Source organism: Dunckerocampus dactyliophorus, chromosome 9, assembly GCF_027744805.1.
Source record: "Dunckerocampus dactyliophorus isolate RoL2022-P2 chromosome 9, RoL_Ddac_1.1, whole genome shotgun sequence".
Lineage (NCBI taxonomy): Eukaryota > Metazoa > Chordata > Actinopteri > Syngnathiformes > Syngnathidae > Dunckerocampus > Dunckerocampus dactyliophorus.
In genome coordinates this window covers 16,650,945-16,672,686 of record NC_072827.1, presented here as the reverse complement: position 1 = coordinate 16,672,686, position 21,742 = coordinate 16,650,945, and the positions used below count along the sequence as shown (strand labels likewise).

The 21,742-nt window shown below is 41.9% G+C and overlaps 1 protein-coding gene across 4 annotated transcripts in view; it reads right to left on the bottom strand.

Moving 5' to 3' along the window:
• The window catches only part of hdac4 (histone deacetylase 4), a 142,950-nt gene that overhangs the window by 34,635 nt on the left and 86,573 nt on the right, over positions 1–21,742 (bottom strand). For all 4 annotated transcript variants that reach the window (XM_054786207.1, XM_054786205.1, XM_054786208.1 and 1 more), the window contains 10 exons: positions 16,132–16,260; positions 15,845–15,945; positions 15,608–15,727; positions 13,635–13,848; positions 13,117–13,328; positions 7,850–8,092; positions 4,893–5,082; positions 4,518–4,651; positions 3,909–4,011; positions 2,039–2,085 (listed from right to left, as the gene is read on the bottom strand). In XM_054786207.1, coding sequence (XP_054642182.1) covers positions 2,039–2,085; positions 3,909–4,011; positions 4,518–4,651; positions 4,893–5,082; positions 7,850–8,092; positions 13,117–13,328; positions 13,635–13,848; positions 15,608–15,727; positions 15,845–15,945; positions 16,132–16,260 — 1,493 coding nt within the window. The remainder of the gene's footprint in view (positions 1–2,038; positions 2,086–3,908; positions 4,012–4,517; positions 4,652–4,892; positions 5,083–7,849; positions 8,093–13,116; positions 13,329–13,634; positions 13,849–15,607; positions 15,728–15,844; positions 15,946–16,131; positions 16,261–21,742) is intronic.

The window sequence follows — 21,742 nt, the reverse complement described above, 5'->3', positions numbered from 1 at the left end:
ATGAATGTGAATGTGAATGGTTGTTTGTCTATATGTGCCCTGCCATTGGCTGGCGACCAGTCCAGGGCGTACCCCGCCTCTTGGCCGAAGTCAAGTGGGATAGGCTCCAGCATACCTCCGCAGCCCTAATTAGGATAAGCGTCATTGAAAACGCATGGATTGGTATTTCAACTACATGCTACTAAAATTATATTATTTCCCCTCATTATATTGCATATAATTTCATTATTGCATATAATTTCTATTTTCCTGGTTAGAATGACTTTTTTCTCCTAATATTTAGACTCTATTCTTGTAAAATTAGGAACAACAGGATTTTATTGCAGTTTTCAATTATCTTACAACAGACACAATAATCCCTAAAAGCTAAAACTCAACACTGAACCCCTGAAGTCACTTCTTGTCCCCTAGCATCGAACACACTGACAGCAACACTCATGAGTACACAACTTATTTATCTCTCAAATGGCTTATTTTCTGTAATTATGTCCATTTTCTTGGGTAACACTGGTGACTGTAGGGGTGTTATTTCATGTCTAGAGGGCTCTACTAATGTTAAAAACCGTATTTAGCAGGTTTTAAACAAGTTTTCTGTTCTCAAACTATGAAAATATTCCATTTACAACTAGGGAATCCTACTTCACTTACTATGGTCGGGTCTGGAATCAATTAACTGCGGTAAACAAGGGATTACTATACCTTGTTTTGCCAAAAACACAAAGACAATAAGGTCTGCTTTCAAGGATGACTAAGGAAATACTGTATAAAAATATTCACACATACAAAGTTGAGAGGCTGAAATCGGAGGATATTTACATTTTTAAATAAAATAATTATTAATCAAACACCAAAACGGTTGTTGATTAATTGGATAGTTGATGAATCATCTATTCATCAATTAATTGTTGCAGCACTATTTGACTTTGCCTTCAAAATTCCTCATCTTTCATCACAGGAAGGGTTAAGGCAGGAGCCTCCAAAGAGCCTAAGACACTAAACAGCACACGCATGTTGATTATATGCAGATCACATGGGTACATAGGAAACTGAATTGCATTCAAATCAGGTTGTTGAGCACCAACAGTATGAGAAGACTATTTGGACAAGTTAGTGTTATTTACACAAGTTTGTGTATCAGGTACAAAAAAATGTGGGTGCGTGTTGTATGATGGAATGATGGTTCTCCACAGGCTGACAGCTTAATTTCAGCCCCCTTCCTCTGTAAAGCGAGCGCATGCATTTTGTATGCATGGTATGACAGGAAGACAACAATTTTGGCCCATTTGCCATTATAAAGAGCAGAACTGAGCTCTGGCTCTTCTTGTTCCCACCAAAGCAGTCATAAAGGCCTACAGAAGGGAGGGGTGAAGGTTAGGAGAGAGGGGCTGAAAGTTCTGAAGTTGGGGATGAAGAAAGACTTGGTGCAAGTGGATGGGAGTACACACACACGTACAGTATTTACACAAACACATTCCTAAATACACAGACAGGTAGAAGCTATCACATAGAAAGTACTTTAAACTTTGAGCAATAAATCAAATCACTGCTAAAATAATATATCCACAAGACATGCACACAACCATGCTAATGTGAATACACACCCACACACGCACACACACACACACACACACAGCCCGTGTGCAGAAAACATCTGGTTACGATTCCAAATACAACGGAAAGGCAAGCAACAGCTTTTGTTGCCTCTGGTGCTTGAGGGGCGGTGTTTGTGTGTGCGTGCGAGTGTGGTAGGATTGTGTGCGACTGTTTGGTGGAACAAGAACAAATGGAAATATTATTCAGGCAGGGGACACAGAGTGAGTGGGTGCATAGAGCAGCAACTAAGTTTACTTGTGAACAAAAATATAAAGCAGAGTAGAGTCAGTTGGGTAGCCTATTGGTTAATTAGATGCTGTAAAAACATAGTTTTCCACTGAAAACACTGGTGTGACTAATGGTAATTGACTTGTAATGCCAGACAGACTAACACACTTAATTATGTAGCGCATCTTACTAAACGGACAGAAAAACAATGACTTACCCCAATGCCTCCGCACGGTAACCTCACAAACATCGGACTGGCAGAACCTGGCAAGGAAGCAGGAAGATGATAAGGATTAAAAGACCAGAGATGGTGCAAAAGAAATAGCAAAGTTAGTCAGATGAACGTCTCTCTTACATGCACGAATGGTTGCATGACCTCTAAAACTCTGTATTTGACTTTCTGACCTGTTCCAGTCGTAAAAGTATGTAAGGCCACTCCTTAATTGGGAAAGTTGAAGAGAGGAGGGGGTGAAGGGGGGACATCAATGATGTCTTTTGGACTTGTCATTTTAAGTGATCTGTTTAATCAGGGCCGCTTTCTTTGCGGTTGTTTACGGCCACAACCACTGGGGGTGTGGGGCACATGAGCAGAAAGGCCCTGACCGCCTCAAGTCAATTTGTACGTGGCACTGTTTATATTTTAAACATAGTCATATAGTCGCCACTTTACGCTTCAACTTTCACGGCTTCACTCTATCACGGTTTTTCCAAAATATATTTATATAGATCATTGCTGTTTCATGGTTGACTATGGCCTGTTATTCAAAGAAAATGCATAATTAAGCCAATTGTATGATTTTTTGGCCTAAATTAAATATTTACAAGCATAAAAATAGCTAAATGAACTAAAATACAAATATAAGGCATTCCATTGCACACATATCTACGTAGCATCATCATCGACCAAGTGGTAATACAGTATTTTCACATGTTACTGTTGTGTGGAGTATTATTACTATTAATATACATGCATGCAATAAGCGTATCAAATGAAACAGAGCCTATATGTTGTATTTGACACTGGTCACTAGGTGTCAGTAATGTGACATTGATGAGACAACAGCAACTGCAGGAAGTAGCAGAAACTGAGTTAAACAAAAAGGAACAAGGGACTCACCCACTGTTAATGTGTGAGTCTATAGCAAGGGTCACCAACGTTTTTCCTTCTGAGAGCTACTTTTACAAAATGAAAATGGCCAATAGCTTCTCATTTTTGTAACAATTATTTTCAGAGCTTATTTTAAACCCAAACAAAGTGAATATGCTTGTTTTACCAGAACATTAACAAAATGCTGGTGTCCACAACTCACATTTTGTATTTCAGAATGCATTTCTCTCTACTGTTCTTTCATTATTAACTGAAAACCTGAATGAAAAGCAGGCTTGCGGGCACCTCATGTGGTCGTGGGGGGCTACCTGGTGCCCGTGGGCACCACGTTGGTGACCCCCGGTCTATAGTATGTCTTATTTATGCCTTATATCTTTTCTTTTCCTGTGATTGGCTGACAACCAGTCCAGGGTGTACCCCTGCCTCTCACCCAAAGTCAGCTGGGATAGGCCCCAGCATACCTGCGACTCTAGTGAGGAAAGGTGATATAAAAATAAATGGATGGTGAGATGGATGTGTTCATGTCCACTATATTGGACACTAATACGAGTGTAAAAGTGATTATACAGGAGCTTATTTCATGTCTAGACCACTCTAAAATCATATTTAGAAGGTTCTAACCAGGTGTTCTATGCTTTAACTATGAAAATATTCAATTTATAAATAAGGAATCGGACTTCACGGAGATTCATTTATCTTGGTCTGGTCTGGAACCAGTTAACCAGGGATCAATGTATCGGCCGCCCCTAGTGGAAGCTAGGATGATCATTGTTGGCCTTTACAGTAGGTGTTCATCCAAATCCACCAGGCACCACTGACTCACCTTATGTCATATCTTAATTATGCTACATCTCTAAGCAACACCTGAGTATTGAAGATTTCCAAAAAAAAAAAAAAAAGACCAAACAGTCTGCATAGTCGCATAAAACTGAACCGCCTTTCTTTTGTGAACAATTGAATACACCACTGTGTTACGTACAGTCCAGCTTCTGACGGAGCGGGTTGGTTCCATACAGCAGAACATGGGGTTCAGAGTGGACTGTCTGGAGTTCCTCCAATGTGGCTTTCCTTCCCCGGATACACTGGACACACAAAGTGAGAAAAAAGTGAGAAAAAAGAAAAGACAACATAATATATCTGCGACAACCATCCATATAGTCTGTAATGAGAACTTTAGGAGAATATTACTAAGTATCCATCTTTGAGTAACCTTCATTAAAAAAATGTGAGGTCACACCAATGTTCAACAACACAGTATCTAGCAAAACACTGCCCCCTAATGGTAAAATCACCTCTTTGCTCACTGGATTTAAAGTCGAAAACATTTATTTCCGTCCATTTTAGTTGGTAATCAAAATTAGTAATCAAATAAATCACAACGTGAAAAAAACAAATAGAGAAGTATTAAGAATTATTAATAGTGACAGTTATTATTCTCAACATTTTACATAAAATAAAGTAATAAGGAATTTACCAAACCAAGTTTTTCAATGAGAGTGAAACAATATCTCATATACTTTATTATGTCGGTCTCCTTGCCAGTAATACTAAAATTCATACAGGCCACCTCTCTGAACTGTGGTCTTACCTCGCAGTGTCCCCTTAGGCCTGTTTCCTGTAGGCGGGACCAGATGCTCTGGATGCGACCTGCATGCTCTGGATGAGTGTTTGTGTTACCACACATACACTGATGCTTTTGCATCAAGGAGTCATACACCAGACCTGAACAATAGACACATGCACACAGAAAATTATCGTCTGCAGAATTTGTTTTATACTTTCTGACGAGAAGAACACTCGGTGAGTTCTTGCATGGTTGTAGGTTATTAATTTAATTCATATTTGTATTATTAAATTATTATTTAGTTGTTATTATTCAATATAGGTGCATGGAAATGTGTAAATTACACTGTGAATGTGTGTGTTGGTGGGTGGATGGTTTAGTTTTTTCCCCTCAACAAACCTGTAGTAAAACGTGGCTTGGCTGCCGGCTCCTGCACCATCATGGGGAAGGATGAGGAGGAGGCTGGAGATGACTGGGCCCGAGAGAGGGGGCGGTGGCCTGCAAAGCTCACTGACAATCCCGCCGCTTCCATTGAGGCCCGGTAGCTCCTCAACTGATGGATCCGCTGCTGCTCCAACAGTAGAGCCTGCTGCTTGGACACACACAAACACAATGTTAACATCGTGTGCAACAGTGGGCTTGCACCAAGTGTTTCTTGCCATAAGATGGCGCCGTGAGCACAGATTCACTAGCAGTGACAGCTTGTTTGCTGCTGCATATGGTTCAAAGGCACACACATTGATACAAGGCAAGGGAAAATAAAATTCATGTTATTTCCAATACAAGTACAGATAAGTGGTATACTGCGAAGCAAGTTTAATGGGTTAGCCAGGTGTGTTCATTGTAAAGCCAGGCTTTACGTGGGAGCAAGAATACGTAATTTGAGCAGCGCTATGACAGGAGTGGCTACTTTGAGATCACACTGATTAAATTCTCTATAAGAAATATCGATTTTCAGCCCAGGGAATCCACTACATTTGTTCACTTTTTGAGCCGCGCATCAGGAATAAAATGCAATATTAAATATTAACTTGGCCAATGTTCGGCAGCAGACCTTGCATGAGTACTCAGTGGGTGGGTCTTCTTATATTACAATATTTGCTGGAGGAATAAGCACTCCAAGGTATCAATCAACTGCAACAAAACACTTCTTTATTGTAAAGGCAATGCTGAGCATTGATAAACTAAAGGACTAGTAGGGTATAGTTAGCATAATAATCAGTGTTAACTTTCACATTTACATGCTCAGCATTATTCTGCCAGTGGTCCTCCCTTGTTCTATTGGCGTTCTATTGTATGAGAGAAACAATGGCCTGGACGAATGAGAATATTCACAGGCATACTGCTTATTCTGTTATGTGTCATAAAAGAGCACATGCTCTTTCGACTCCATGAGTGCATCGCTCTCGCCAAGCGAAGGTGTGTCTACTCACACTATGGGCGCCATGGTGACAGCGAGAGCAGTGTTTGATTGGCTGAAGACAGAAGAGATGGGCTAGACCAAACAGTTGAGGACCCAACGTTATGAGTACACTGTGGGAGTGCGAGTGTAAAGATTGAAACATTAATAAGTAATTATCTTTTGATCTATAAGCAAATACAGGAAAGTCGGAATAATCTGTTTGCACTGTCAACTGTTTCAGTGTTTCAATGAATGCATGTGAGGATGTCCATCTGGAGTCTGGTTCAGAAATAGTAGAGAGTGGGTAAACATGATTAAGCCGCGTGAGACATGATTAAGAACCAAAATATGAACAGTTGAACCCGTTTAAGTCAACAGCGACCTAAGTAGTTGTCAAAATAACCGAAAATAGCCATTGCTTGCACATTGGAGAGGAAGGCAGTTTGCTGACATTGTTTTCCCCAGTTTCTCCAAAAGCTAAATGAGCACATTTTGCTAGTTGTGGAAAGGGGGAAGAAATAACAGCTGAGAATTCGACCATAAAAGAAGAAAGATCCTATGCCATCGCTTTGAAAGTAAGTGGCAGTTCCTTTCCTGTTGCTTTCCTACCCTTCTTTGTTTGTTTTCATTTATTTTCACATTTAAAAAAACCTGTTTTGCAAAAACATGTAAGCAATAATAATGACTTTAACATTACTAGGACACGTCAACGTAAATGGACCAGAGGGAACTAGCACCAGCTCCAAGCCATATATTTTAACACACTTATCAGCAGAAAAAAACAATATCAATGTGAAGTGATAATCTGTTGGCCGATATTATCAGACAACCCTAGAAAAGAATTTTGAGACCAAATAAACCACTGTTATAACATATAATATTAATAATAATAATTATTATACTTTTACTCTGTAAAGTGTCGGAATTGGCGTTTGTAACATGTATTTTCTCAAAGGCAATTCATATTGTCTGTTCTTATTATTTTACAGTATTTAATTTCTGCAAAGAGCCATATCCCGCAGATGGCCCATGGGCCACACTTTGGACACCCATGTATGTTTCACCAGGAAGGCAGGGACTGCCAGTGTGTCTCACAATCATGTCGGACACACACTGTGGGCAGCGCCGGTGCTGCTCCGGAGGACAGGAGAACCAGAGTACTGTATAGAGCAGGGGGAGCCACTTGCTGTGGCCGCCATGGTGCTTATAGTTGGACACCTGCTCCGAGCAGGCCCGGTGCTGCCATTATTAATGTTGATGGTGATTAACGGTAACAGTGATTAAGGGTGCAGACAAGTCCAAACATTTACGTGCTTTGATCTGATAGATCTAGTGACTTTGTTAAAGTTTAGAATTAATACAGTGTCTGCTTGGATATTAACACGTGCAGCAGCTGTTCATCTTTGATGGAAAAAAAACATCCACACGTCACTCGCTGACGCTGGGAACACCAAGGCTTCTGGCTGCCCTGTTCTCACAGGACAGCTTTTCTCCAATCGAGAAATTTCATCACATTTTGATCTTGTGACACCCCTACTTTTTAGTAGTTAGAAGTACATGTTGGACCGGAGGTAATTTGGTCGATTTAGACGGGTTGTCAACATAAACGTGGTCAACTTAAACAAAGACTAAGGAGACACCGACCGGGCTACTGCATAATTTAACTGCAAATAAAATGGGCGAACAGTTAAATAGAGTAGGGTGAGAGCATCATGGTTTATTGTCCATCTGTCACTGCTCCCACTGACTTGCTTTAGAAATCCTTCCAGCATTTAGCAGTGAAAACATTTCCCTCAGTGCTTTAAAAGCGAGTGTGTTACATAACAAGGCAGAGTTAGTGAGATGGGATTTGTTGGGATACTTTGAAAAGCAGATTGAACTGCATTTCAACTCCCATCATACAATATGCCGCTTATCCCAATGTCTCTCAACATATCTCTCCACTTGTGCTTACCTGTCGGAACAGGAGCTCGTGTTCAGCCTGCCTCTCCCTCTGCTCCCTCTCCTCTTGCTCTTGAGGGTCAAGGGGCTCCTGCTTAATGGTCAAAGAGGAAGATGAGGAGGAGGAAGAGGATGAAAGACATTGGTGCTCCCTGAGTTCTTCTTCTGTCTCCTCCGGGTGACTCTGGTGCTGCCTGGATGACACATTTGTAGTGGAGCTGACAGCTGAGCCTTGATCACCGGGTTTAGACATCATCTATTAGAGGACAACACAAAAGGAGAACACTGAATATCTACTAAATTATGAATGAATGAAAGATTGAGAAATTAAGATGTATAAACAAATGTGATTGCAAAGGAGCGGTGATATTAGAGCAGGCTTAGTGTTTGCTGGAAACCTAAGGAAAACACGGATAATTAATTTTGTTATGCACAGTCTTAGGAATGGTTCTTAGGTACACTTCATCACACTGCATGTTGTTTTCTTGTTAAATTATATTTGTAGAATGTGCCGTGGGCCAATAAAAGAAACAGCCGCAGTCCAAAAGTAGCCCCCCAGGCCATACTTTGCACACCCCTGCCTTTGACCATCAGTGCCTTTTCCACTATACTTTATGGACAGTACTATGGCCACCCCTTCCTGAAGGAACCTCCTAAGAGATTGACGATAGAACACACCGCACCACGTCAGCACGTACCGGGTCATTGAAAATGTTTTTAAAAGCTAAATAGCTGTCTGGCTGCTTCCATGACAAACTATGGTAATGGTAACGGTGATGGTTTAATTTTATTTGAACATGCATGCAAGTTACAATGAAATACATCACATAATTCAATTCACTGTTCCACATGTCATCCTATGAACTGTCCACGTTCACCCTTTCAATGTCCACTCTGTCTATTTGTATTTGGTCATACGTGTCCTTTCTGCTATTACTAGCTAGCTATTAATAGCAATATTTTAGTTTTACTTAAGTTCAAGGATAATCTGTTTTTATCAAACCATCTTTTTAATATGGCCATTTCATCCATGGCTTTTTTAATTAGCTCTCGTGTGAGTATGATAAATATTTCGTACTAACCAAGTACCACTCGCTTAACGTTTCTGAATGGTTTGTGAACATCAAAAAACCCAACCTGTTCAAAGAACTTGTTTGCTTGAAAAAGTCCTAACAGAATCCCTGTACTCTATTCTAAATTAAGTATGGGTAACTTGTCCAGGCCTGTAAGAAAGAAAATGGAAAAACCCTTAGCAAATGATATGAGGGATTTAAAAAAAAAAACAAGAATTAGAGAAAAGAGTTTGTTTTTTTAAGAATCTCGATGGGATTGAGGTCTCTGTTCCTGTCATTGAAAAGCTTGCGTAGATCAGAATTGGACTGGATGACTGTTTATGCATGGAAGACACACACACACATGCACACAAAGACGCACACACTTGGCTGGCATATTGCCCAGGGAACAGTTCATTGACGTCAGAGAGCAGGCTCTTGCCTCATCCTAGTCCCTCTTTTCCAAACAAACTCAAAACAGCCATTCAGTCCTGCTACATTGGTTCTCACTCATCCTCGCTACCTCTGTTTTCTCTTTCTCTGCTCTCTCTTTCATCCACCTTTACACCACAGGCAATAGTGGCGGCTGCTAGAATGTTGACACTAAATGATGCAGTTAAACCAAAAAGAACCACAGCAAACTGGATCCTACGATGTTTATCAGGTTTATCAGGTTTTCTTCTTGAGACTTGTCTGGACAGTATAAAAGCAAAGCGGCTTAGTGTTAAACTATATAAATGCATGAAGTCAACAACAAGTAATTCAGTTACACACACACACACACAAATCCAAGCAAAGTGAAATAGGCTGATCAAAAGTTTACAACCACAGCCTTTAAAAGACAAAATCTTGGCAAAAGTGTGGATTTAGTGTCATTTTCTGGCAAAAAAGCTTTCTCTCTTTGAACACAGTCGGATTGGTGAGCTGTATAAGCAAGGCCTCTATCAGCGTGCCATTGCAGCTGGGGTTGGACGCTGTAAGAAGTCATTTTAAACTTCTTAAAAGATCTTGAGGGTTATGGTAGAAAAAAGTCAAGTGGTAGAGCCAAAAAAATTTCAATGGTCCGGAGCCAAAAGATCAGATTGGCTGTCCATCAAGACACGGGACAATTCTCTGCCCAAATGGTGCAGTCCAATAACCATCAGACGACATCTGCGAGAGAAGGGTTTTTAAAAACAAAAAAACGTCTTCAAAGGCTTCTCCTCCTTCAACGCCACCCAATTGCCTGTTTGGAATTTGCACAAGAGCACTAAACATAGAACATTGAAAGGTGGACGAGTGTTTTATTCTCTGATGAGAACAAATATGTCACCTTGATGGTCCTGATGGCTTCCAACGTTACTGGCATGACAAGGAGATCCCACCTGAGATGTTTTCCACCCGGCACAGTGCAGGGGGAGCCATCATAATCTGTGGTGTTTTTTTCCTCAATGAAACAATGGAGCTTCAGGTTGTGCAGGGGCGTCAAACACAAGTTTGCTATGAGGAGATGTTGCAGGGGACATGACTGAAGGCCCTCGTCTGTGTGGTAATGACTGGGTTTTTTAACAGGACAATGCTGCAGTTCACAATGCCCGCCTGACAAAGGACTCCAGAGGAATAACCTCTCTCTTTTGGACCACCCTGCCTGTTCTCCTGATCTACAGTATAGGCCAAAAGTTTGGACACCTTCTCATTCTACATTATGTGTTTTCTTTGTTTTCATGACTATTTACATTGTAGATTCTCACAACTATGAATGAACACGAGGAATTATGTACTTAACTAAAAAGTGTGAAATAACTAAATTTTAGACATATTTTATGTCTTTACATTTTTTTTTGATAGCACTGCAAACCCTTGGTGTTCTCTCAATGAGCTTCATGAGGTAGTCACCTGAAATGATTTTCACTTCACAGGTGTGCCTTGTCAGGATTATTTAGTGGAATTTCTTGCCTTAGTAATGGGGTTGGGACCATTAGTTGTGTTGTGTGTGTCCAAACCTTTGGCCTGTACTGTAAATCCAATTGAGAACATTTGGGATGGATGGCAAGGGAAGTTTACAAAAATCGACATATGTTCCAGACAGTTGATGCCCTCCGTGAAGCTATTTTCGACCACCTGGAGCAACATTTCCACTAGCCTCCTGGAAACACTGGCATCAAGCACGCCAAAATCAATTTTTGAGGTGATTCACAAGAATGGCGCAGCTTTTCTTTAGTCCTGAGTCTCCTTTTTTGAACATTTTTGATTTTTTTTTTTAGCTACGGTCTTAAACTTTTTATCAGCCTATTTCAGTTTAATAGTTGTGAGCAATAAATTGCTTACTCATTTTTTTGTCTCACTCCCATTTCTACTTTTTCTATTTTGAAGCTTTACTTAAAAGCTCCTTAAGCTCCAACAGTGCAAAAAATTGATTTCTTGCAATTTTTCAAATGGCCTTGCAATTCTGATCAGGAGTGTACATACACCACCACACACCCCCACAATGATTACTGTGAGTCACATTTCCTGGAAGACCATACACGGAGGCAGGTTCGTCAGGAGCACAGTTGCCATGGTGACAAAGAGAACACATACAAGAAATGCTAGGAGACTTTCTGATTGCAGGTCGATTCATTCTGCTACTGAAGGAAAGACAGGACTCACATTCATGATTGAACATAACTCACTTAAACTGGTTTTAAAGCCTAATTCAAGTTCATGCAACTTTTACAGGGTGTGTCTGTGCAACTGTTGTACATAGTTGGTCTCCAAGGTTGGATGAGAGGGCCCGGCTCATGTTGCAGCATGATAATGCACAGCCCCATGTTGCAAGGATGCTGGAAGCAAAAACATCCCAGTTCTTGCATGGCAAGCATACTCACCCGACACGTCACCCGCTGAACATGTTTGGGATGCTCCGGATCAGCATATACGACAACAACCCGATCAACTCCATGCGAAGATGATGTGTTGCACTACGTTAGGCAAATGCTGGTCACACCAGATACTGCCTAGTTTTGTGAAGCCCCCAGTATAGTAAATCACATGCACAATTTAAGTGGCCTTTTGTTGTAGCCAGCCTCTGGGCAATAATCATGCTGTTTAATCAGGATATGCCAAAGTGGATGGATTATATCGGCAGAGGAGAAGTGCTACCTAACATGTCCAGCATTTAAGGGACTTAGGCATTTTGTGTGTGTATATAGACTACTGGTCAAAAGTTTTAGAACACCCCAATTTTTCCAGTTATTTATTGAAATTCGAGTCGTTGGAAGTCCAGTGAATAGCTTGAAATGGTACAAAGGCAAGTGGTGACGTGCCAGAGGTTGAAAAAAGGTAAGGTCACCCAAAACTAAAAAATAATGTGTATTTCAGAATTATACAAAATTTCAGGGACCACAAAATGGGTCAACAATTTAAAGTTGTTCTGCAGAAATGGAGGTTGATCAAGCCAAGTTCTGGAGTATTTGCTACCTTCTTTCTCATTGTACTGGAGAAAGTAATTTGTTGTTCCAAAAAGGGTAAGAAAAAAGGGAATTAACAATGGAAGAGAGACAGACCATCTTAACACTTAAACATGAAGGTATTTCCTCCAGAGAAATTGGAGTGTTCTAAAACTTTTGTATATAGAGTCTTGCATTTTTTATCAGGGCTGTCAAAAAGAATGCGTAAACGGCGGTAACTAATTTATTTCATTAATTATGTTCATTTTTTTGTGTGTAATGAATGCATGCACACCAGAGCAAAAACACCTCTCTGTTATGACAGCAGACAGAAGCACAGTGGAGCGTCCCCACACAGACACACAGAGTCTAACGCTCTTTTATAACTTCATTCTGACATGAACACATCAACAGCAGTACAATTCCAACACCATATAGTGTATGTACAGCATCTCCAAATCCGTCTGTTCATCCTGGGAATGACACTTCCTCATTCTCATTACAAGAACGCAAGATGCATTCAGGGACACTCCGAACATCACAAAAACGCCTTTAAAATGTGTGCGTGGAAGATAAAGAAGAACATGGATATTCAAACACTGATATTCAAAAGTGTATATATATAATACACACAAATATATATAATCAGTCATTTATCTTTCTGTTAATTATATACAGAAAAAATTGGCATATTTCAGAAATAGTTGCTCATGGTGATTAATCATGATTAATTCATTTTGAAACTTTGATTAATCAGATTAACAATATTAATCATTTGACAACCCTAATATTTACATATGGAGTGACGAATGAAGCCATACCTTGTTGATGATGTGTTGCTGCTGCTGGAACTGTTGTTTGTGCTTTTCCAGGAACTGCTGGTGCTGCTGCTGGACCACCAGCTGCTGCAATGCCTGGGCTTGACCACATTGTTGTTGGGGCAGAGGGGCTGATTGGGTTCTACCCAGGGGGTGGTGGCCTCGCACGAGCTTAGAGATCGACGATGACGGTAGTGGGAGGCCGCTTAAGCCAACTAAACCCATTGGAGGAAGAGCAGAAAAAAGCAAAATGGTATTATTTGTGATATCTGACATTAGTGGTAGAGCAATAAGCTTGACATATAAGGATGTAGATGCAATTAAAAGTAAATGTCAAATGTCAAATGTGAAAAAGCACCAATAACAATCAAGCCTGCATTGAAATAATGTAAATGGAGACAAAACTATTTTATCTTGCAATGTAGAATGCTGTACAATAAACTGTAAAAAATTACATAATCAACTGTTGGGGTTGGGAGCAAGTCTAATTGTGTACATACAGTACTACAGTGAATACTGACCCATTGGACTGTGGCTCTGTTCCAACAGCACCATGTGTTGGAGAAGGGGAGCATGACCAGCTGTGCCTCCTCCAGCCCCCTCTCTGTCCAGACCTGAAGATGCCAAGTAGGGGGGCAAGTGGGCAGTAGGCAGGAAAGGGGAGGTTAAAGGAATGCTCTGCTGCAGCGCAGACAGTGCCAGGCAACTCTCAGGATCTTGATGTCCTGATATTGTCTAAAAAGATTTAGACACAAGGAGGAGAGAGGAAATATAAAGGCAGACATTGTTGAGATGCAAAGGAAGTCAAATCAGACATACCTAAGACCGAGAAGACTCAGACTGCTCTGCAAAAACTAGCCATGAATAACCCTGATCCACTCCAATTCACTTTATTTATATGGTGTATTTCATGAACACTGTTTCCAAAGTGCTGCAACAACTAGTAAAACAATAAATAATAAAAAGTAAAAATAGAAAATTAAGACAGTAAACTAATAAAACAAATGAAAACAAAACCATTTAAGACATTTAAAACAACAATAAAAAAAGAAATAGGAAAAAATAATAACAATAAAAATAAAAACTAGGACAAGCGAAACCAATACAAACTAAAAGAAAAGCATTAAGACACAGAGGACCACACAATTCACACCAAGTTAAAAGCCAGAAAATAAAAGTGGGTTTTAAGCCGAGCACACAACTGTGGGGGCTGGTTTTACATGAGTGGGAAGAGCGTTCCACAGCTTGGGGCCGATTACAGAAAAGGCCCGTTCTCCCCTGGTCTTAAGTTTCGTCTTGGGCCACTAGTTGGAGCTGGCCTTTGGACCTCAATGAGCATGCTGGAATATAAATTTACATGAGGTCCGGGATGTATTGAGGGACCAGTGCCTTCAATGCCTTAAAAACCAACAATAAAATCTTAAAATCAATTCTACAACGAACAGGCAGCCAGTGCAGGGAGGCTAGAGTTGAGGTGATATGCTCTCTTTTTTTGGTTCCTGTTAACAGCCGTGCCGCAGAGTACTGGTCAACTATAAGCGCAAAAGAGATTTGTGGCTTATTCCAGAGTAAAGTGCATTACAGTTTTTCCAGACGTGACAAAATAAAAGCGTGCATGACTTGCTCAAAATGACGCAAAGATAAAAATTTATTTGATTTTAGATAAAAGCCGAAGATGATAAAAACAGGATTTTACATCTGCGTTGATTTGTTTGTTGAGCTTAAGATCACTGTCAATTATGGCGCCAAGGCTGGTGGCTGCGGGACGTAAATGGTTGTGGAGGGGGCCCAAGTCCAACAGGGTACCGGTGTGATTTAGCAGGATCACCTCTGTCTTCCTCTCAAAGAGCTTTAAGCGGTTTTGAGCCAACCAAACCTTGATGTCACTTAAGCACTCGGGAAGGGGTGTCAGGGGGGCATGGTCATTTTTCGTAAGTGGTAAGTAAATTTGGCAGTTATCTGCATGAAAGTGATAGGCGATGCAATGTTTTCTGAACATTACACTAAGTGGGACCAGGTACAGAACAAATAGAATGGGCCCAAGAATTGATCCCTGGGGGACTCCACAGTCAAGGGGGGCGGTGGATGAGGTGGAGTCCCCAAGTCCCACAGTAAGGCCTGATAGGTGGGACCTAAACCACTCAAGGGCAGTCCTCCTGGCACCCACACAGTTTTCCAAGCGAGATGAAAGAATAGTGTAATCCACTGTGTCAAAAACAAGTCAAATCTAAAAGCACAGCTGAATCACCAGAGTCAGTCATTAATCATAGGTCATTAAAAACCTTTAAAAGTGCAGACTCAGTGCTATGGAAGGCTCTGTAACCTGACTGGACGGTTAAGAGTAAGTACAATAAGTTACTTTAGGATAAGTTACAATTCTGATAAGAATTGTTATTTTTATGTCCTGTGATAAATCCCATGTTTTTGAAATGAGAGGTGTGAGAAGGAATAATAACCGCTACTATTTATTTAATATAACATCAGGTGTACTTACATTGCTACCCGGGCATGTAGCTGGCAATCCCAGCGTAATGTTGGGCAGCGAAGGAGAGGTGTAAAGTGAGAGCTGGCTGACTGACCCATCCTTTGAAACCAACCGTTGAAGCAAGGACACCTGCATGGAGACACGCATGATTTTGGCACTCGTTAATACGATAAGCAGACCCTATGTATTTATACGCATACATTTGTACGCAAAGACAAAACAGATGGGCAGTCAAGATGGTGTTACCTCTCCTGGGCTGCTAGGGATGCCATTCTCATGGGGAATATTACTGGAGCTGGTGTTGGGGGAGCTGGGACCAGAGCCCGGTGCACTGCTGCATGCAGACTCTGGAAAGAAAAACACTTTGCTACCTTTCTAAATGGCTTTGATGCTACTTTTAATTTTAGTTATGCACCTCCCTTTGATAGGTATTGTGTATCCATATAGGGGTGGCATCAGGATTTTTAAATTCTTTCTAATGTCTCTAAATAAGCAACATCATCCAAGTCACATTCAAACTCAATGATGCTCACCAGCAATGTCCAGGGAGCGTTTCTTCGCAGCAGGGATGGGGCCGTCTTTCCTACGGAGGAGAGGGCTGCTACGACGCTCTGTCACCTTCTGCTTTAGTCTGGAACGAAGCTTCAGGTTGGGTTCAGATGCTGACCACACACATTTGAAAACAGAACCGGAGGGAGGAATTAACCACAGCCACTAAATGTGAATCAAACATGTGGCAAAAATGAGTGTAGGGCATTTGAAACTTAATTTTGGAAACCTTATTTGACAAATATCAATGTGTTAAACCCCCAATCAGATCCATGCCTGTCGACCAACTCATCAAGTTGAGTTTAGAAGCAGAGCTTATTAAATCCTACCGCTTCTCCATATCACAGCAGTCACTAATTCAGTTATAGATTTGTTCTCTGTCTGTGTCAATACAGACTAATTTGAAAAATCACAAAAAGGTGGGGACATCAGGCCACCAGGCGAGGTCCCAGGACAAAGCCAGCGCACACCATCACCTCCACGGGCCTACCCCCCCCCCCCCCCCCCCCCCCCCCCCATGATCCATGGGTGGACGAGCGGTTTCGATAATTGTTTGGTACTGTCATTCAACAGTCCTCTTCATCATTCCACCAACATGTCAACAACATGCCTTCAAAATGACACCTAATATCCAACCAACTGGACCTCATCATTGCGAGGCTCCAAACAGGATGCTCCCAGAAGAAGCATCCACCGAGCCCAGGCACCACAAGAGCCATCTGCAGGCCTTTGTGGCCCCAGCCTTTGTCAGAGAACAGCAAGCCGCGCAAGAGCACTGAAACGTCAAATACCCAGACACACACACCCAGAAGCCCAGGGAAGGCTAAGCCAAGCCTACCAGCAGAGGCCACAGCACACACCCATCCATCCTGACATTCCACCCAAAAGCCCAACACCCCTCATGATCTGCGCCTTGTCAATTCTTTTACCATAAAAAGAAAACAAAGTGAACAAACAATAATAGTTGCAGCATAGCTTGTACTAAATTCTTTAGTGTAGTTTGTATATCTGTGGCACGCAACAAGCAGTTATGCTCGCAAGTGCTCACAATTCAGTTTTATATTTACTCATGAGATTGTTTTTAAAATACATTTTTAAATCTATTTAGTGTATCACAAGTTTTCATTCAATATAATGACTCCTTCATTGAACATTCATCCATGTTTTATTTGCTCGTACCTTGGCTTTCATATGCACACAAGTCCCTCTTTCTTCATATTGACTGGCTCGAATCTGAAACATCTTCTGGGCACTTTCTGGGAGCATATTTTTATTTACTTTGAACATCATTTGTGCAGTATTATATTCAACAAGCTCATAAAATTTAAGGCTTTGTGAATTTAGGAACAGTTTGTTTGTTGGTTCTTGATAAGCAGCTTGTTTAATTGTCCTTATTACTCTCTTTTGTAACATGTAGACTAGTTTCCCAATTATTTTGCATGCATGTCTCCAAATTTCAATGCAATAAACAATGTATAGCTCAATAAAAGTTTGGTGTGGCTCCAGTATACCTGCAACCCTAGTGAGGATACGAGGCATAGAAGATGGATGGCTGGATGGATTGTTCTTTATATGGTTTATATGTAGTTTCCTGTTTACTTATTTTTTATTTGCTCTCATTTACTTGTTCTATTTCTGAATTATCATCACAATTTTTGGTGGTTTCAATTTTTTATGACATCCAAATATTCTATATTTACTTCGGAAACAAATTCAGAAAGCAGTAATGAGCCACAGTACCACATGAGAACACCAACTCTCATTTAGCACACAATAAAAGATAAATCTTCAATATTAAGCACTCGTATTGTACAGTTCAATCACTTCATTTGTTCCTATAACGCGCACAGAACAATGCACAACTTAGCATTTGTCTCCTTTGCTCCGTGTTGGAGTAGTGTTACTCGAAGCACTGGGCTCCCCGCGCTGTCCATGCGTTGTTGTGTTTCGGTGATGGTGCATTCAAGCACACTACATAATTCAGATTGAACTCTAGAGTGTTATGTGCTTTCAGACTCAAACGTAAAAAAAATGCGTACCTGAACAGCAGCAAAGCAAGTACAAAAATTGCATGCATGTTAGAAGGTCTGAAAATTGGGCCACTTATATTATGTGTGTGTCTATTTATCAAATTTATCGGCAGATGAAAACATGGAAAATCACTAGAGTGACCACACCAGAGGAATAAAAGTAAGAATTCACTCCAGTACCTATGTGCCCTCATCAGTGGGGGTTTGTTTGTGGGTATTTAGTCTGACTAATGAGCTCGTCCATACAGTAGGTTGTTCTCACAAGGGAGGTCAATCATCCTCACTCTGCAGGAGAAGCTTTGTTGACCCCAAACTTCTATGACAATGCTTCCAAGCAACTCTTGTAACAATTACATATACATTCAAATAACATGTATGTGTGGGTCTCCGTTGAGGTTCCATGTATGAATCCGGCTTGGGTTGTTAGCTGCAAATGGATCCCTCCAACTCGGATTTGCATTGTACTGTACAGCTGTAATGGTGGCCAGTCTTGTCATTGTCCAAGCCCAAACAGAAGAAGGTTTATGCGCTCCTCCACTGGCTTCTTTCTGCTTAATTACTTGAAGCTGGACTGTTCAAGACAGTTTGACCTTCAACTCTTCCCACAGTCTTGTATCTAACAGATCCACTTAAAGAGTTTGATCCATCCAAGACAAGTTTGTCCTGATGCTGAGAAGAACAGATGATTACTTTGTCCGCGGGGGTCATGACTATGTGTCTCTATGCTAAACAGCAACTAAACCCATGAAACCCAATTCTTCAGAACAAAGCCTCTCTCTAAGTTGAAATAGAAGACACAGTGTGTTAGCAGCAGTGGTGCTGGAAAAACTGGAATTCAGTATAAGTAGTATAAGTAAATGTACCGTGTTTCATTAAGTTGAATGAACTGGTGAATAATTAAAACAATCAAACAATACACAGCAATTTGCAAGAATCATTTTTGGTGCCTCTAAATGCAAACATTTTATTCACATGACACAATCAGATGGCTTGATTGATCCATGTTGATACGCGTTCTGTCACGATCCGTGAGTTAGCCAGCGGGACAGTTTGTTTATGGTCCCTTTTATGCCTCACTTCTTGTTAGATTCTTATTTTGTAATCATTTCCTGCCTTGCAATGTTTTCTGTTTCATATGCTTTACGTTAATCACTTGCACCTGTTTTTTGTTTGAGTCACTTCCCTATTGAGTTCAGGTGCGCCGTCCTTTGTTTGTGGAAGCATTTGTCAATGAACTGCTCTTGCTGTGTTCCTGCCGTTGCACTACAGCAAATAGAAGAAAACAACGCCACGTTAATTCCCATGGCGTGGGTGTACCCTGGTCCAGCTGAAGACACACCAGACCGTCTGCGATGCCGACGCCAGTCTCAGCCGGCTCCCACGAGGGCTTCACGGCGTCAAAAGGTGAAGTCACTCCGTTCCTCCTCTCCACACCACACCGAAGTGCTGCAGCTCCATCCGCACGCTGCTGCCGAGTGCCGGACCATTAAGCAGTTTCCGACGGCCTCCGCGACACGTCAGCACTCTGAACTCCAGCGCCCCCCTTCCGTATCTCCGTTGCAACACGAAGAGGAGTGCAGCACACCTTGTTTTCCCGCCCTCATCCTCTCTTGCCTTGCTTCCAGTGCAATGCCAAGAAAAGGGCTGCGTTCCACTTCCCTCGCCAAGGCGTTTCAAGTTCCCGCAGCCCTCCTCACCTCCCGTCTTGCTCCCAGTGCAAAGCCACACGGTCGGCCACGTTCCAGTTTCCTCGCCGCCAAGGCGTTTCAAGTTACTGCCGCCCTCCTCACCTCCTGTCTTGCTACCAGTGCAAAGCCAAGAGGTGGGCCGTGTTCCAATTCCCGCACCAAGGCGTTTTAAGCTCCCGCCGCCCTCCTCACCTCCTGTCTTGCTCCCAGTGCAAAGCCTAGAGGTGAGCCACGTTCCATTTCCCACGCCAAGGCACTCAAGCCAAAGCTGTCCTCTCCGGTTCCCACGTTGCCCCCTGTGCAACATCAAGAGGTCAGCTCTCCTCCCACTCCCGCATCTCCGCTCATCAAACCATTGAACCCCCCGCCTCCTCCCAGAGCCTGCCTCACGTCGCCTCAAGCCCGTCCCGGCATCATGTCTCAAGCTACCAGTAATCCCGGTCGGGGAGTCTAAGCGGGAGGAACCTGTGACCCTCCTCCTAGCCTCCCTCCTCCCTTCAATGCGCCATCTCATTCATCCAAGTACTCCCTGGCTAGCTAGTAAAGATCTTCAAAAGGTCTTAAAAAATAATGACCTCCTTGCTCACCTGACCTAAACCCTATTGAGTACTTGTGGGCCCTTAAATGTACGATTTACAGAGAGGAAAAAAGGTACACTTCTCTGAACCGTGTCTGGGAGGCTTTGGTTGCTTCTGCACAAAAAGTTTATGGAAGCAAACTTGGGGGTCGTGGGGGTGGGGTGAGGTGGGGGTGGGGGTGGAGGGGTGGGGGTGGGTGGGGTGGGCGGGGGCCTTGCACAGGTTCACGGCCGAAACCAAGGATCTTGGTCTTAAAAAGGTTGATGACCACTGGAGTATGTGTAACGATGGACTGGGAACCTGTGGAAATGTTGGAGATGCTTAGAATATGTTAGAAAGTTCAACCAGAGCATGCTGACTGATAGAAGAAGAGGAATGGACAGCAACAGTAAAATGGAGAAGGCAGAGTCAAGGTTTGATTTGTGCATCCTTAGCAATTAAGGAATGTCCAGACAGAAAATGGGAGTGTGGGGAAGGACAAACTACGTAGACAGAAAGCAAAGTGGAGGATTAAGGAGAGGTCAAGGGAGGCAGACTGATGAGGAAGGGGAGTGTGTGTGTGTGTGTGTGCGTGTGTGTGTGTGTGTGTGTGTGTGTGTGTTGGCCACTTGCATCCCTGAGTGTGTTCCTCTCAGGACACAGTGACTTTGACGGGTGTTAATGCCGACTGGGCAAAAGCACACCAGTGTGCACACGTGCAAACACACTCTCTACAGAGGGCCCAGACTGCTTTTACTGCTGACATTGGCACGATACTCACATCCATCGGTCTCCAGCTCTAATTCTCCACCTCCCCGTTGCCCTTGGCATAACTTTCTCTCCTCTTCATTTTTCAAAACTGTCTCAGCAGTACTTTTGCTAAAAAATTATTCATGAAGCAAATATGGAATTTTCCACATTATTCTCTTCTCCTTTTGAGTGCTTTATGGGATTGTTGCTAATGGGACTAAACATACATGATACAGGTACTAATTAATCCAGCTTTTAGTCTGAATGCAGACGAGGTGGTGCATGTAGCCAACTAATGTATGTTCTCCTACTATTGTGCCAATTATGCCTAATGTCACTCATTTGCATCACAGCGAAATCAATACATATCCTGTGTTATAGTCAAATGATCAATCCCCACTTAATTGATCATCTGCTGTGAAAAAGCTAATATATTTTATAGAATTGTAAATACATTTAGGTCAGTGCTTCTCAAATAGTGGCATGGGCTCTTTATTTACTACAAGGACAGGGTCTGTTAGTGTCTTTATTTACGGCTGAATGATTCTGGTGGCAGCAATTCAAACAATG